A 17,764-nucleotide genomic window follows, 5' to 3' on the forward strand; every position below is an offset into this window, starting at 1 on the left:
CATATTGAATGTAAATGTAAAAGGGAGGGTGGTGTAAGGGTTTTTTTTTGGGGGGGGGGGGGTGGAGGGTGTGTATGCATTTGCTTTTCTGGCTAAGCCTCTGTTTCCCGGGAGGGGTGCACAGGGCGCTGCGGTAGCAATTCAACACTTCAGCACAGGGGTGGGGGCTTCCGATTTTTGCAGTTGTATTTTGACTACCCGGGGAGGGTTTCCTCCGCGCCAGTACGGTTCGGCTCGCCTTCGCCCGCCGGGGTGCGGCGAGGGGCTGTGGCGAGGGGCGGCGGCGGCTGGGGGCGGGTGTCCCCGGCGGCGGCGGTGGCGGTGGCGGGCGGGCGGGCACTAAGACCGCGCCGCCCCCGGGCGCTGCGCGGCGGCTGCAGAAGAGGAGGAGACCGGCGGGCCCGGGAGGAGAGGCGCGGAGCGGAGCTATGCTCAGCCCGGGGTACCGCTGAGGCGGGGCGGGCCAGGCCAGAGGCGGGGGCTCTCCGGCGGCGGGCGCGCAGGGCCCCGGCTCCCCAGGCGGCGGCGGCAGGCAGCATTTCGGCGCGGGGAGCGGCCCCGCAGCCACCGGGCCAATGAACATGTCAGTGTTGACTTTGCAGGAATACGAATTCGAGAAGCAGTTCAACGAGCATGCGGCCATCCAGTGGATGCAGGAGAACTGGTGAGTGGCGTCCACGGGCCCCGCCGCCCGCCCGGCTCGGCGGGGAGGCGCTGAGCCCATCCGGGTGCGCGCGGTGCGGCGCGGGTGCGGTGCGGCGCGGCTCTGCGCCGCCCTGCGCGGTCACACGGGCGCTGCCGCCAGCACTACCTGCGCGCCCGGGCTACGCAAAGCCGGGGCATCCCGCCTGCGGTGCGGTGCGGGCCCCGAGCCCCGCCGCCGCCCCCTCCGGCTGGCCCGGTGGCGCAGAGCCGCACACGTGCCCCGGCTCTGCCCTCTGCCTCCCCTGCCTCCGTCCCCGCCCGGCCCTCCCGCTGCCCGCCCTGCAAAACAAGTTGCGTGTGTGCCCGCGCTCCCCGCGGAGCCCCTCTTCCTGCCCCCTCCCCTCCCCTGGCTCCTAATAAAACTTCATTTGCAGCCATGCGGCTATTAACTTTCCCACTGGGGCGAGCCGAGCCGCGGCGGGACCCGCCGTGCCGGGATGGTGGGGGGGGGGGGCTGTGCAGAGACCCGGCGAGGCTTTCCAGGCGGCGGCGAGACGGAGCTTGACGGACGCGGACACGCACAGGGGTACGGACACACGCACAGGGACACGGCCCTGCGCGCCGAAGGGGAGCGCTGTGCCGGCTGCCTCGCACAGCTCCAGGCGCATCCCTGGTCCCGGGCGCGGTCCACGCCACTCCCCGGGCCTCGGCCGGCAGCGTGGAGGCAGGGGCGGAGGGAGCGCCCCAGCTGCCCCTGCCCCCTCTCGCGGGGTATCCCGGGCTGCCCTCGTGGCCGGGATCCCCCTCTCCATCACGCCCACCCACACCTTTCTTCAGGTCCTCGCACTGGCTTCATCCACCTGCCTGGGCCTTGTGTTTGCACCTTGCCCGCGTTCCCCTGTGCCTCTGTGCTGCACCGTCCCTGAGCACCCTTGCCCAGTGCCCAGTCTTGCCCTTTCTGCAGCTCCCGTGATCTTTCTCCCCAGCTTGCCCCCGACTTTCCCATTGCCCGTGTGCCCTCCCACAGTGATACTGCCTGCCCTCTCAGGCTCCCTCATCCCCAGATCTTCTGAGTGAGGACCTTCCCCATGCCACCCTTGTGTGATGATGGCAGGATAGGACTGTCTCTGGGTCCAGGCTTTGGTGCCTACATTTGCAAGGCAGAATGGTCCTAGATAGTAGGTGGATCTTGGCTAGGTACTTGCTAGAATCCTCCAGTGACTCATTTGGGGACTTTTAAGGGCGGTAGAATTAAAATTACCACTTGAGTGTGTGTACGTCTCCCTGTGTTCTCCTGGAGGTGAGCTCATTAGCTCTTGAAGGGTGCCTATTGTCACTCATGTTTCAGGAGAAAGGGGACCACATAGATATTCTTGGGCTAGGAGTGTTGAATGCTTCCTGTTTTGTCTGTGTTCCACAGGAAAACTGGCATCAGAACAGGACAAACTGGTACAAGAGGATCGAGGGGTGATACCTGAGTGTGTAAGAGCCAAATAGCCCAAGAGAGATGCAGTTTAGATTAAGGAACATGACTAGGAACCGGGACTCCTGTGTCTTCTTCTTGGCTTTCCTGCACTTCATAACATGACCTTGGGAACATTATATAACCTCTCCCTGGCCTCAGTTTCCCCAGCAGGGAGAGAGTGGGGGGTGACAATGCTGAAATGGCCTCATGAGGTGCTTTGATGACTTGGGTAATGTTTGCCGAGTGTCTCAAAGATGTCAGGTACTGTGTAAATGCTAAGCGGCATTATTAAAATCTCCCTGGCAGTCTCATGTACTGCAGAGTTTGCTGGCTGGGACTCCCGGAACGCCAGGCTCCCACTTTCCAGGTTCAAAGGAGGAGACCATCAGTTTTACACTGCTGCTGTACAGCTAAAGAGACATGATGATCCATGTGCACGTGCTTTTTGATCTAGTTTCACCTTCTCTAAGGGAACTGATGAATTAATATGTTTGATTCACATGAAATTAAAGGAGGAGAGCAATCTGCTTGTGGCCTGGGAACGTTTCTGAAAACGGCACGGAGCTGTGCGTGCTGAGGTGTCTGTCATGGCAGGCTTTTCCTTGGAATGCCGGTGAAGACTATTCTGAGTTTCAGGCTAAAATGTGTGGGTTTTTTATTTTCAGGAAATTCACTCGCTTAATGAAACAAGTCCTGTTCCAGCACTTGATTTTTGCGGGGGAGCTTAGCTGGTAAAATACAGCAGCTAAGGGCTGTAAAAGAATGCTTTTCTACTTCATCTCAGGATGATGCGATAGGTTTGCTTATGCAGACATCAATGGTAGTACATGGCTTCTTGACTTTGTAGGCATAGCCTTAACGTATATACACATCATTAATGGAAGAGCATCCTAGAACAAGGTTGTTAAGTAGTAGTTTGTAGGGATAAACACAGTTGTTCGTTCTTTGGGTAGAAAGATGGACTAAGTGGACTTGCTTCAGGAGAGCCTGTGGCAGGATTTTATACTGTAATCGCCATTTAAATTAGGATGCAGTACTATTACTATGCATAACATGGAGGTAAACAAATTCTATAGGTGTGGCAGTTGTTATTTTACTTCTGTCTCAGAAGTACTTCTTGATACTTTATAAGGCCGAAAAAAAAAAAAAAAAAAAAAAGACTGTGGTGCTTTAGGGTTTAGGGGAGATGAAGTGGCTCTAAGTTGACCTTGTCTTTTAGATTTTGAGAAGTGTCTTTGGAGTCTGACTAGGTCGCATATGAAGACGTAGACCAGTTTGAGGCAGGACATGCATCCCTTTACATACCTTCTGGGTTCTGAGCCCTGACAAGCCCTTTTAATTATAACTGCATAAGCCTAAAGCTGGAAAAGCTTGAACGCAAAGCCTAGGGGTAGTGCCATACCCCTTGGTACCAGTATGGTTGGTCTGGATGGCTCATGGTGTGAGGAATTAAAGTGGCTGGTTCTGTTCAGCCAGGGCTCATCCCTCCATTGCCTCTTTCCTCTGAGCCTGCTCCAAGCTCCATTGCTCCCTAGGGCAAGTGCATGTCTCCTGCGCTCACCGATTGCCGGCACCCAGGCTTTTCTTCACCACATCTCCATCCTAGGGTTTGTTTCCTCAGTCCCATCTACCCCTGGAAATCTTTCATCTGAGTTTGGTGTGAATGGAGCCTGTCTGACGATGAAGAGGTCTAACAACAGTGAACGAGGTCCTCCTTGCTTCGTTCCTGATGTTCCTGCTTTGCTTTAGGGGGGCCTCCATCCTGCCATGTGCATTGTCCTGGGACCTCTTTAGAGCCTGGGCCTAGATTAGCAGTGCTGTAAAGAGGCTACTGGTTTGACACCGAGGGAAAAAGAATAGTCTGTTCCCTGATACTTATAAGCTGATGAGTTTCGTGCCTGCCCTTATGGTTCAGCCCCCAGACTGCCTCGTTCTCCTGCAGGGAGGCAGGAGTGGCAGAGCGAGGTTGCAGGCTGCAAAGGCATGTGTGCAGCCTGCTGCTCTCTGAGGGTGAGGGCTGCCAATTAGTTGTCTTCTCTAAAAAAGCAACGATGGGTTTTGAGGAGGGTAAAGAACTAACGGGTCCATTTACTTCCATGAAACTCCTTATGTTTTATGTTGCAGGAAATCTTTTCTTAATGTACATTTATGTATAGTGCCCTCAGGTAGGTAGCTTTTGACATATGATACCATGTCACTGTGATCTTATTGTGCTCGGACCATGGGAGGTTCGATTTCAGTAAAACTGAGATTAAGTCAAATGTTTATTAAAATAATTGCTTAAAATGATTTCTGAAACCAAACTCTTCCAGCGCCTCCTCACAAACTTCTTCAAAGAGAGATGAAGTAAATAATCTGCGGGGGATTTTTTTTTTCCTTAATTTCCTTTATTTCTTGCGAATAAACAGTGCTATTTTTGCAGAAAACTCGCGATTCAGTCAGACATGCAGCAAAAAGGGGTTGCAGCCCCGAGATGCCGATTCCCGGCTGCAGCCGGTGAGGTAGGAAAAACCCGGTGCTTGGGAAAGCGAAAGTGACAGGAGTGCGGGGGAGGTTGGGGGGGAGGGGGGGGCCGAGCGGGGAGCGGGACCGCCGGTGTCCCTCTCCATCCTGTTGCAGAGCGCCGGGTCCGGGCACCGGCACCGAGCGCCAGCCCTGTTCCTGTTATAATTGTCTGGCCAATAATAATTATCTTCAGATGTCTGCTGACGAAGGGCTCGCCAATGGGGAGGCAGGAGGCCTGTGCTGACTGCGCCGAGATTATCTGGGCGTGGTGACGTCACGCGAGGGCTTGCCTAAAAATCACAGAAACTTTTTCCTCTGCCGCTCCGGCGGCTGCTGCAGAGCCCGGGGCACCGCCACCCTCCTGCCCTCCGGCCCCTCTCTCTTGTCTCTCCTGGCTTTTTCCCCTCCCGTTTGGCCCAGGTTTAACCCTTGGCAGAGCGGGCTCGCAGGCGACAGCGGGAGCCGACCTGGAGCGGAGGGGGACTAGCAGGGTGAAAGCGGAGCGGCTTGTTCCTGCGGCAGAGCCCCGCAGCATCTTCGGGGCTCTGTCAGTGAGCTTTCAGTAAGGAGCGAAAGGCCATGTAAGGGCCCCTGGGCTTAATTTGGTTTTAAAGGGCGCAAACTCGGCTCCACAATTAACTTTGTGAACCTTAGATGAGTATAAATGTTTGTGTATTTGAAAAAAGAAACATCCTGGTGCAGGAAGTTATTTTTAACCTTTTCTTACCCAAAACTTTTCTGTGGCAAGAGGCAGAAAGTACAGCCAGTGCTGAGAGAAATGTATCCTTTGGTGTGATTCTCTTTCCAGTCAACACTGGAGATAGATGTGGAAGAGCAAAAGGTCAGCTAATTTGGATTTGAAAATGCGCTTGACTTTTAATAATTCACACAAGCACAATCATCCTAGACAGGTTTGTTTCTTAAATGCAGAACAAGCTTCCCTCATCCACTTAAGCTATTCTTACCTCGTGCAGAAATCAGAAGTCAGAGGCTGTGTACTTACCTCTCCAGGCATATGTGTGTGGCAGCCAAAATCTGATGTAAATTACATCTCCCCCCCCCTTCCCCCGAGCTCTTGCTAAATGCCAGTGAAGGATGTCGAGGGGATGCTGCAGTAACCCTGTCCTTCTCTATGTGCTGTGGCAAGGACTCAAAGGGAAGATGTATGAGTTGCTTTTTACCACAGAGACAGTGTTTTACTTGAGCAAAATTCAGTCAGTCCAAGAATTTAGCATACCTTCATGTTTAACCCCTGAGTATGCCTTTTCACTGCTCTCTTGTCCAAACTGGCCGTAAAGCTGATGGGGCCGCTGGTGCACAGTAGCTTTGGTGCTGCAGAGATTAGGGGATACCTACTTCTTTGCCTTTCCTGCATCCCGCAGGCCTTTCAGAGCAAAAGGCCGATGTATTGGGGTATCCCAGAGCTTTGGCTCCTTGAAAACAGAAGGATGGAGGCTATGGGGACTAACAGTACATGTCCTTTCAGAGTTCAAGTATTTTCTGTCTGTGTGTGCTTGGAGGAAAAAAAAAAAAGGAGAGAGAAAGGTGGTGGCACAAAGATGTCATCCTGAAGGTAGATACAGTGGTGTCTTCTGGATTCAGCCAACATTGAAACCTAGGCATTGGCCTTTTGCTCACCCTGTCCCTGGAGTACGAACATATCTCTCATCATGTTGCTTCATTAATTTTTAAGCCTCTGGGAGTGAAGGCATCTCTTCTGCTTTGTGAAACACCGTGTGCTTGTGGGAATAATAAACTTGTAAGAATAGAGCAAGAAGTAATTTAGGAGCTTGCCATCATTTTAAAAAATGAATATGGACATTCAGGAGCATTTTGGTTTGGGATGAAATGTAGGATGCTGAATTATTTTGGCACTTTTGAAAAAGTGCCTTTGTGGATGCTTTTTGTGGGTGGGCACTGGAGCGATGGGAAGAAGCTGATTTCCCCTGGGACTAGGGTGGTGCAGAGTGCCCAGCTATCTCCTTCCTCCTCTAATCTCCCTGGCCCCATTGTATCGCAGGGAATTTTTCCCCTGGAAAGAGGGAGCCACCTCTGTGGCTCTTTCTGCTAGCTTGTGGATACAAGCACCGATGCAGAGACAGACAGAGACCTTTGTCCTTCGCTGGTTAAATCCACGTGGCATCAGTGGGAGGAGGCACCCTGCATGCTGGTGCAGCTTTCCAGTCTGCCAAGTCTCAGCTTCTCAAAGATGTGATGATAGGGCTGTTGGGGCAGCAGGAGGCGGATATCCTTTCTGTTACATGGTAGCATCTCTACTTGATCAGTCCTGGTGAAAGTGAGTGCAAACTGAAGTCAACTTCTGTGGGCTCTTCTGCACCCTGGGCAAAGGCAGCCTGAGTGCAAAGCGTATCTTTGGCCAAGGTCATTGCTCCATGTTGAGAAGACAGCAGTTTGTGCGTTGGCACCTGAGTTGCTGTTGGCTGTTTTGCTGTCAGGTTGCACATGTTTCTCAGCTCTTCCTACACACTGCAGCAGCATTTGTTTCCCAATTGCCAGTTTTTAATCATTCCTTGATGACGAGCCACTGTTGTTGAGGTTTGTGTGTTTTTTCCTCCTGTTAGTTTTTCTGAGGTGGACACTACATGTGCGTGTCCCTTGCAACCTAGAAATCTGTGAAAATGTGTTCTTTAAAAGCAGTGAATAAAATTTATGTGAGGCCAGCTTCCATTTTCTCCTCCTCCCTCAAATATGCGGAGTCTGGTTGTCCATAATCTGGTGAGAGAAGTACTGTAGATAGGCTACAATAATTTGTTAGATCCTGGTCTTTTAATGGACTCCATGCTGGTAGATGTTGCCCTTTAATGGGGCTCAGGGTAAGCAGGAGATCGCTGTGTATAACTCACTGCATGATTAGGGGTCTTGATTACTCCATTTTCGGCAACGCCTAACATAACTGGCCTTTTGCCTGACCCCCCTGTTGAAAACGCAGTGAGCATTCATGTCCAGTACATCTACTGCTCCTTAAAAAGTCAAATGTGGTCACATTCCCATTGGTCTCAGCAGAGAAAGGTCTGGCAGAGTACTTAACTCTCAAATTTATGTGCTGCGTTTGCCGTTGATCTCTTTTTCCACAGCCACCTATAGTGGTACTGGGAATAAAAGGATGTTTTGTACTATTTTTAATTCCATTTTGTCATTGCGCAATCTCTGCACGTTGCTCAAGGGTCTGACTTTGATCTGCTGACTCTTAACAATAAATATAGAGATAAAAAGGGGGAAAATTTATAAGGGAAAGGCTGTAGTGTTTCTGTTTTCATGAGTGTGTTAGCATTGGCAGGCTGATACCCCTGGGGCATTGGGGCCCCAGGGAGGGGGACAGACTAATGGGGAATGTAGAGACCCTTCTCTGCAAAGGTGTTGTCAGTACAGAGCTGAGGATGTTGGAGGGTACAGAGCTGAGGTTTCTTTTTTTGCTTCGAGGGTAAACTTTTACTAGTGTTTATGGAGCTTTCCACCGCTTTGAGAATGATTTTGTAGTACAGGGTCCACTGGGACTGCATGAGGCAAGATGTCGTAAAACACTTTTTGGAAAGATTAATCAGAGAGAGTTTAGATGCCTTGTCTTTTAATGGAAATGGGCAGAGGTTAAAGCATATTATTATTATTAAATATAAATTAGCATCAACTAAAATGTAAAATAAACTTTTCACTGACTCAGACTATAGCAACACGAGCTATTTGTGTAACTACATTATCTGCGTACTGCTACCCAATACTTTTTTTTTTTTTTTCTTGCAAACTGTTTTGTCAGCCCACTTGAGCCTTGTCGTGGGTTGAAGTAGAAGGGTTTTGCATTTACTCTGTGTCTACACAGGGCCTAGCACAGCGGTGCCCAGTCCCTGACCAAAGCATCCCCAAACTGCTGCTATGACAAGCCATGCTGTTTCTGTTCGTGTCACAGCGTCCCGTTCCCTGGGGCTGGGTTTGCTGAGGGTGGCCCGTGCAGCCCGGTGAGGTGCTCTGCAGGGACATCCGCGTTAGCCTTATGCAGGCCAGTAGCAGCGTGGGAAACCATGGGGCTATGATTGCACCCAAGCTAATCCAAGGAGAAAAGTGTATCATTTCACGTGCAGGGTTTGCCAGTGTGGTCATTATTGCTTTCAGATACAAAGTAGCAACAGTAGATGATACTGCCTTGCACTATGTGCTCTATTGCAAACCTTGGGTGCAAGTCTTGTTGACTTTTGTGAGGACATCTTACCCTTTGATTGCCATGAGTCTTACAGACTAGCAACAAGGTGGAAGGACTCCAAAGCCAACATGACCTCGGTTTGGCTAGAGAAGGGACCCAGATCCTGCAAAGTAGACATGCCCTGAAATGGTGAAATGATGGGCAGAACTTGCATCTGCTTAGCAGTCCTTGACCTCCTGTGGGAAGAGCTGGTGTTTGGAGTGGGGAAGAAGAGGGGATGATGCAAGTAAACGTTTTACTTCATGCCAGGGGACCTGGGGCTTTGCAGAGTACACGTGGTTTATGCACTACATGGCATGCAGGGGAATGATGATCAGTAAATCTCTGGGGATGTAGGGAGCCTGACTTCAAACTGAGTGCAGCCATAGCCATCTTGTACAAGTCAGTTATAGAATCGTAGAATGGTTTTGGTTAGAAGGGACCTTCAAAGTCATCTAGTTCCGACCCCCCTGCCCTGGGCAGGGACACTTTCCATGATTTCAGTGGAAATTAGAGACCTGTGTCGTCTCTGAAAATTGCTCTTTGTGCTTCAGTTGTAAAATGGGGAGCAATTCCTTTCTAGGGGTATTCAAAGTTGTTTTTTTAACCATGTCACAAAGGTGATTCTGAGGTGGTAAGACCCATATGAGTAATTACATTAAAACAGTACAGAAAACACAATGGTCTTGCAGTAATACTATGCAGCTTCACACTTGTACTAGCACCGAAGAATACTTCATTCTTGACAAGGATGTGGGGCAAAGTTTGTCTCCTTGATTGTGGGAACGAGGAGTAAGAAGAGCTGCTGTAATATCAGAGGCAAGGCAGTTTATTGTTGGTATCATAAGATTAAACCAGAAAAGTCCAGACCATTCTTAATTGCAAATTTAAGGAAGGAACTGTCCTTCAAATAGTCCAATAAACCTTCAGACTATTCAACATCTTCTGATGATAACTTTAAAATTAAATTTTAAAAATTTGTTGGTAATTAGTTTCAGCATATGAAGCCTGCAATCTGAGTGAAAAATGAATTGGACATCATTCATGATTATGAGCTCCTCAGATAGAATGCATTGGTTTTGACATCTGATGGCATCAGATACCCCTGGACATGAAACTTAAGGTCGGTCAAGAGCATTATTAAGGACAAATATCTGCCCTGTATGTCTTGAGCCATCAGTAGTATAAATACACCTGGAAAGAGCAATCCCAGGGAGTGCCAATTAATGTTTCAAGGGGAAGAAACAATGGGCCAAGTTCATCTCAGTAAAAATACCAGAATGTTATTATTGAGGAGTCTGATCTTCTGGGTAATAAAATCGTCTGATTTACTTTTTCTTTTTTTTCCCTTCTTTTATTTTTTTTTATTTACAACCATTAAGAGGTACTTGAGATGACAGTAAAATCCCCTAAGTACAGGCAAAAGCAGGATGGCAAAGTTATTGTTCTGTACCGTTCAGATAGTGGGTTTATTAACAAATTTTTACAAAGTCTGGCTTTTTCCTTATGTGATTTTTTCCTTTTAGCTTTCATTGGGAATTTTCCCTCTAGGTTTCCTGTTGTGCATCTACTGAATGCAGGTCCTCCGTAAACATTAATGAGGATTTTGTGGTTTCCAGCATAGGAGATTTCCAAGCAGCTGAAAGTCCTGGGTTTACTTTCTTTTTGTTCTCCCTGGAGGGGCTGGCTGTCCAATACCTTTGCAAGTCACAACCGAGAGGCAATGGTTATAAGCAGGGAATTCTGTGGACGAATGTAATATTGGAGGCAAGGCGGTTTATCATTGGTATCATTCTTACATTTCAATTCCTCACTTCTTATTTCTTCATCTTCAGCTTGACAGCCTAGCATAAAACTCCAAACTATTTTGTACACCACAATGATGTCTAGATCCTAGTCTTCATTAGCTACCTTCGCTTTGACAAAGACTTTTGCTCTGCTGACACAGTAGCTCTGGGGCTGATGGCTGCCCTGGCCCGTGTTAGACCTCAAGACATCATTAGGGGGCTTGCTGGATCCCCTCTCCCAGGTGTGGATGGGAATCTGGCCCTTGTTTGGGGGCATCTCTCTGCTCCAAATCCAGCAAAACGCACTGGTAATTTTGCTGCATGTCCTAGGTAAAAGCTGAAGCTGTGAGGATGTGCTAGGTGGAACTGCTAATGAGAGTGCACAGCATTGATTGCAGACCCCTGATGAAACAGGTTGTTTAACAGGTAGAAGTATTTTGAGATGCATAATGTTGTCTTTACATTATTTTGTGAGGGTATTGCCCCGTTACATTTTTTGATAAGATACTGCTGTTTGCTGCTGTCTGCAACCAGATATTGACCTGTTTCAACTTTTGATCTGACCTGATCACTCCTGTGTACTTAAATGTCATTTTTTTGGTCACATGCCTGATAAAGAAAATACTATTTTTGGTACCACTCACACCAGAACTTTCTGGGAGTGACATTCTCTCTTGCAGTGGCTCTGTGTACGCAGACCATCCGTTTATTTTGTTAAATCATTATTTGTTGTTTCAAAACTCTGTAAATATTGTGGAGTTAAATCCAATATTTTAAAATCTTACTTGGACTGGCAATTCATGCTGAAAATGCCCAGCAATCCTACATACTGGGGGTCTGATGCTAGATGAGATTCCCACTGTGCAAGGTGCTGCCCATGGATATTGTGAAAAATTCTATATTGCCCCTAACAGGTTGTGGGTTTAGTTTATAGTCATATACCCAAAACTAAGTAGTACCCCAGGCAGACAAATCTCGTTCTTATTTTTGAAAAGATTTGGATCACTTGGACTATGACAGACGCATATCTGTACAGCCACATTGCTACCGTCTCTGTGACCCAGTGGAGAGTTTTGCATCTGTCCCAGTGGAGGGAGGGTGGCTCCAGACAGCCAAACACCCTGGGTAAAAACAATGTTAGAGCACTGAAAGGAATCTGCAGTTAATGTGTCCTTCTTCACTGACTTCGAATATCACATCTCAAATGTATTTTTTTTCATTTTTAACAATTTGCCATAAGCTTTCCAGCGTTTTCCAAAGGCTCCCCTCCTACCTCAGTGCTTACATCATGGACAAATTTCAAAATTTAGTTTGAAAGATAGGATCAACACGAAGTATTCCTATTGCAACACTTGGAGCCAGACTGTCACAAGGCTGTTGTACACAGGATGCTTACACTTGTTAGGAAATGAAAGAAAATGTTTTACTGAAAGAAACATTTTGAAAACCTGGCCCTAGGTGTTTGTGAGAGGTGGTCCTTGTGTAATGGTACCCCTGTATAAAGGTGGTAGTTACAGTGCATGCCTTTCCCAGATTCCCCCACGTGTGTCTTTTGATACTGCTCGGGAGGTCTGCATGTCTGGTATCCTGGTATTTGGTGTGTACAGTTTATATTACTGTTCATTTATTCCGTCTTTGAGCACCCTGCAGGCACTGGTGATGGGATTTGTCTGACCACACATAGTCGCTTGCTACGTAAGATGTCTGAGTCATCTCATCCTGAAATAGGGAGCTGAGAGAGATAAGTTGCATCCTAAAACCACTCCCTTCTCTGCACTGAATATAGAGAGACTCCAGGGAGCTAATTGAACCATAATTATTTCCAACCATCCTTCTTCCTTCTCCCAGCAGCATGCGTTTTTCCTTTTTTTTTTTTTTTTTTTTTTCCAGATATCTATTTGTTTTTTTCCTTTTTATTACCCTTTCCCCCTGTCCTTTCATTTTCTGTATATCTTTTTCCCATTTAGGAACAGTCAAGCCCACAGAGTGCGTGGCTGGGGAAGCCCTGTATGCTTGTGCAAAACAGCCTGCTCAGTGGGAAACAGCTGGTGTGTGTTTTGGTGCTGGGCTGATGGAGCTGGGCAGCACTGGCCTGGCCCTGAACTGTTTCCAGATGACCAGAAAAAATACCACATTGGGATAGTCCCAGTGCCACCTTCTGATGGAGGTGCTTGGTCCTTGATTTCTGGAAAAGGACAATAACAAGAAAACTGCTTGCTGATAGCTTTCCTCAGCCCCACCATATCCCAGTATAAAAGGGGCCTCTATTTTAAAAGACACTTTCTAGTCATTAGCTGGAAAAATACTAAATAAAGTCTAAAGCAAAACTTCTGTTGGCTTCAATATAAGCAAAACTTGAATGTATTGGCTAAATGTAACATAGCATCTGCTATGTGGAACAATTATGACAATTCACATGTTTTGAAATAGTCATTACTGTGAATGGAATAATTGGAAAAGATACTAGAAAAAATATTAAGAGAAAAGAGATGTGGCTATGTTTAGGAAAAAATACACACCGGGCTGATAATACAGGCAATCGAGAGATTAGGGAGAAATAGTAATTATAAGAACTATCACAACTTTTTACTGTGTGGTGAATGGGCAGAGCTCCTCCCTGTGCTTTCTGTAGTAGCATGCCCTTGATTGAGAAGAAAAATGGACTAGGATGACAAAAAAGGATCTGTTAGCATCTATCGTATATCTGCGTTAAAGCTGGGAATGCAGATTTTGACCTCAGGCTTTCCAAATGCTCTTTTTGTTTTAGCAGTCCCCGTGACTTCAGCTGTCGTGGTGTCGTGGAGCATCTTCCCTAATGAAATGCCAGTGGCTTCAGGGTAAGCGTGCAAAGTATGTGAGATACTAAGAGTGGTCCTTTGGTTTATTCCGATGAACTCTTGTGAGTACGGTGAGCAGTTTTGAATTGCAGCAATTAAAATGGCGTATACAATTAAGGGAGGCTTTTGACAGACCACAAGTATCTTGCCTATGCTTTTATTTTACGATTATGTTCCAACATTTTATCTTCATAGGCTGTGTCCTGATGATCTTAGTTATGATCTGTATTTATGGCAGGCAGAGAGTAGACCCCCTTCCATTAAACTAGATCGTGTTGTATTTCTTTACAGGGGACATGAATTTGGTTTCCTACTTCTTTAAGCCATTTGCCTTGTTTACATTTTCAAGAATGAGTTTTGACTCGGTGAAATTTCGAGTAGCTCTTGCCTTGTTAAAATAGCTATCTATCTTGAAAGAGGGACACTTGTGTTCACTATATTACCATGAAGAGTTATGGTATTTTAATATCCTTTTACCCTTTGCTAAGGGTCACATTCTTGGTGAGTTAGATGCTTTAGTGACAGAAAGCTCTATAATGTAACATTTCTAACAACAGGAGGGATGCCTTGAAAGTGGAGGACCTGCACAGCTACTGGGGCTGCTCTGAGAGCTGCCCAAAGCCATTGCAACTGGAAGTCTTGCCAGATCAGAATAACCAGTTCCACTGACTTTCAGCTGAGGTCTCTCTTCTTAGCTCACAAGTCTTATATGACATTAAAAGAAAGCAAGACTGATTCCCAGCACTTTTAAGTGCCTCCCATTGCACATACAGTAAGCCAAAGCACATCAGACATAAACTTGGTACCATCATGTGTTCTCCCTGGCTGCTGGATAAAATTCTGCCCCTTGAAGGTCAGCCAGCCTGTGAGGCAACAGGGACAGCCAGGTTGCATAAGGGGGTGATGTCAAGGTGGGTTGCCTTGGGTTTGCTGGCACTGGAGTAGCTTCCAAGGCTGAACTTTTGCCCCATGCCACACAGATCAGCCACCGCTACAGTTAGGTGAACTAGCTGCCTGTGCCAAGGCTGCCTGTCATGACTTCTTCTGGGGCTGTGACCTCCCACGATGGAGTGGAAGGGACCAACGAAGGTAGTAAATCATCAAACTGCCCCAGTTGCTTTGCCTGGAGGCTGCCTGTATGGCCTTCCTGAAAGCAGTCCTGGAGACAGCACGGCGTGGAGATGATGTGTCTTTTGGTATTTAGGACCCATGAGAGCATGTATCCTGAGGTACTCGTGACTCGTGTATCCAGAGTGCTGCACCCATGCAGTCTGAGCAGTTTCCTTCTAGTTGTATGAGTGGGGATAAACACTCCAAATTGTGAATTAGACAAACATCCTTCTCTAGCTGGATCTTGCAGTCTGCTGTGATAATGCCCTGCAATCTGGTCCCCAGACTATCCTGCTCAAGCTGCTTCATTCAAAGAGTGAGTCCAGAGAACTACAGACTTTCAAAGACCTTCACTGTTCAAATTAGCATCTGGGATTCATCCAAGTCTGTGGGAGACATAGCTGTGACTTGAATGGGAAGAGGATGTAAATTTGCATGCATGAGTACATGAGGTGGCTCTAGCATTAGCCATAGCTTTGATTCAGAGAGAGATATGAGTGCTGCTGGAGTCGGAATAAGCTGCCATCCCGCTTCCTGCAGGAATGCCAATGAGGAGGATGTAAGTGCAGGATGTGGCTGTGGAGTAAATGGTAGTGTGTGGAGGATCACTAGAAAGCATGATGATGAAACTGAAAAGAGACTGGCTTATGTGCAATCCCCCCTGTCAAAGTGCTCCTCTTCCAGAATAAAACGACCTGTCTCCAGTTTTGAACCACTTAATGCGGGCAGGGGCTCAGGCTGCCTTCTGCCATTCTCTGGGGCAGTGGCCGTGTGCTGGAGAAGGCCTTACAGAACAGAAAGGATGTGTTGACCCATAGGAGACATTTTGAAGGTTATGGATATATGTTAAGCAGGTATTAAATAGCTCTTGCTTTATCAATATCATTTACAAAAGTGAGTGTCCTCTTCAGAGCACCAGAGCATATATGAATATGAGTTAATTAAAGTCTACGTTTTCAAAGTGGCAGAAAAACAGGATTTAGATCAGAAAAACTGCAAAATTTTGCTGGTCACTTGAAATCCAGTGACTTTCGTAAAACATCCTGGCCTTGTACCTTGCTTTTTCTCCCCACTCACTGCTTTCTGGAGATACATCCAGGGAACAAAATGTAGTTGTTTCTGACTTGTGTGCCCTGAGAGAGGGGAGGTTCGGACCTGCTGACCGGTGGCAGTTTGCAGAGAGGCAGATCTGCCTGCTGGTGGGGGCACATGGCAGTGGTATGCTGAGGGACTAAGTCACTTGTTTTGCAGAGAAACGCGAGCTGGCAGGAGGATGAGCCAAACCACAGGCTAATTTCTAAACAGGCTCAGTGGAGCATTTCATGGCCTGCAAAGTGACCAGGCTAATGCTGGAAACCTGCAGCCTTTATTGTGACACCTAGCACAGCAGCACGGCTGGCCTCCCCCACTCTACCAGATTTCCAGACTCTCTGTCTGTCTAAACATGGCACAGATTTTTTCCTTTCCCACACTTAAGAGGTGAGAGGGGAGCGATTGAAGAAATCTATAGTCAAGCATTCCCCAAAACAGTATAAAAATGCAGAGGCCTCCTTGCAAAAGGGAGGGGGCCCTTGCGCCGAGGTGACGTGTCATCCAGCGTCTCAGGATGTGACTTTGTCCACGATGTGAATAACCTCATGGTGTGTTCAGAAATGCTCGCCTGACTAACATATTGCTTGCTTTTGCTGACTCACTCTTGCACTGCCTTTTTATTTCTTGTTCCCTGGATGTGTTGATTTTTATCTCTGTTACTAGGGCTGTGCCCCAGACACTGTATAATCCGCGTGTTTGTGATGGTGGGAGGTATCTACATTTGGATACAAACATTAATATAATTCACCCGTGAGTGTATAATAACAACAAAATATAGGGGCCCAATACCCCTAAGGGTGGGAGGGAAGGCTGTGAAGTGCTGCTTTCGGGGCAAGGCCAGCCCGGCATCAGTGCCTGGGGCTTCACACCACGACCTGCATTCAGACTTCAGGTCCTGCCCCCAATGCTGTTTTGATCAATTGATTTAAATTCAGCCTCGTGATTTCACCAGTAGAAGACACTCTATAGGGTGCTCCTGGAAGGGCTTCATCTGTCTTCTCCTCTCTAGCTGAGCTGCAGCGGCCCTGCGGCCTGGCAGCCTTGCTTGCTTTCCCACTTCCATCTTTCACCCAGAGCCATTAAGTGTCCGTGTCTCTTGCCACTTCAAAGGTTGTCTGTTCAGGATGTGCAATATTCGTGTACTTAGAATGGTTAGAGTTGGAAGGGACCTTCAAAGGTCATCTAGTCCAGCCCCCCTGCAAGGGGCAGGGACATCCCCAACTAGATCAGGTTGCTCAGAGCCTCATCCAGCCTGCCCTTGAACGTTTCCAGGGATGGGGCCTCCACCACCTTTCTGGGCAATCGGTTACAGTGTTCTATAACTTCTGGAGGTAAGGCTCATTTCCTGCCCGTCTTCCCAAGTACCAGGGCTATTCGGGTCTTAAGTGACTCTCCTAAAATCTTTGAGGATCCAGGTTAGTATGCAAGGACATAGGCTGTAAGGACGTTATGTCTTCAGGTTTTTTCACTTACCAAATGTTGTCTGTGGGTATCCCACATGGTTGCAACTGTCTTGTGTTCTCATTCTCTTCTGAACAGGTCACCATTTATTTTTCTTGTCCAGCTTGGTTAGGGCTAGTTTCAAGTCCATCTCATTAAGCTGCAGTCACATAACACTCTTTTCTCTCTCTTTTTTTTTTTTTTTTTTTTAATCAGATGATGTTCAATGTTTTCCCAGCAGTCCTAATGCAAGGAATGACATTACACATTACATGGCCAATTACCATGGAACTAATTAGCAGGCAACTTGTTCCCTCATGGTTCAAAGAGCGTTACATACTCATTCCCAGGAGATTGTATCACACAGCATCACCTTGCAGCAGCATTGCTGCAAATGAAGCGTGCTTTTTCCCTCCGTCCCTTTTCCTGCTTATCAATTTTGTGTTGGACTGAGAGCAGACAGACAGTACTTCCCAGTGTCACCAAGCAGAATCCAGCATTGACAGTGCCTTCAAAACCTTCCCTGCGTTGAAACTACAGCCCCTGTGTGGTGATTCTTCATGGTGGCAGCTGAACAGAGGCACTCTTCTGAGCGCCCAGGCATGGTAGCTTTGCTTTAAGAAACTTCAACCTGGAAAGGGCTACCTTTTTTGGTTCTTTTTAGGCATGATTGCTTTTTTTTTTTTTTTTT

The 17,764-nt window shown here is 47.6% G+C and overlaps 1 protein-coding gene across 3 annotated transcripts in view; it reads left to right on the forward strand.

The window, feature by feature from the left end:
* Window positions 1-421: 421 nt before the first annotated feature.
* ELOVL6 (ELOVL fatty acid elongase 6) overlaps window positions 422-17,764 on the forward strand; it is an 80,986-nt gene continuing 63,643 nt past the window's right edge. Inside the window, exons 1-2 of one of the 3 annotated variants that reach the window (XM_086747520.1) lie at window positions 427-664; window positions 13,362-13,431. In XM_086747520.1, coding sequence (XP_086603646.1) covers window positions 634-664; window positions 13,362-13,431 — 101 coding nt within the window. In that variant the 5' untranslated portion in view covers window positions 427-633. Of the gene's footprint in view, window positions 665-13,361; window positions 13,432-17,764 lie in introns of all 3 variants that reach the window. The other 2 variants (XM_086747521.1, XM_086747522.1) reach the window with 2 other exon arrangements.

This window comes from Chlamydotis macqueenii, chromosome 4, assembly GCF_036417535.1.
Source record: "Chlamydotis macqueenii isolate bChlMac1 chromosome 4, bChlMac1.mat, whole genome shotgun sequence".
NCBI classification, from domain to species: domain Eukaryota; kingdom Metazoa; phylum Chordata; class Aves; order Otidiformes; family Otididae; genus Chlamydotis; species Chlamydotis macqueenii.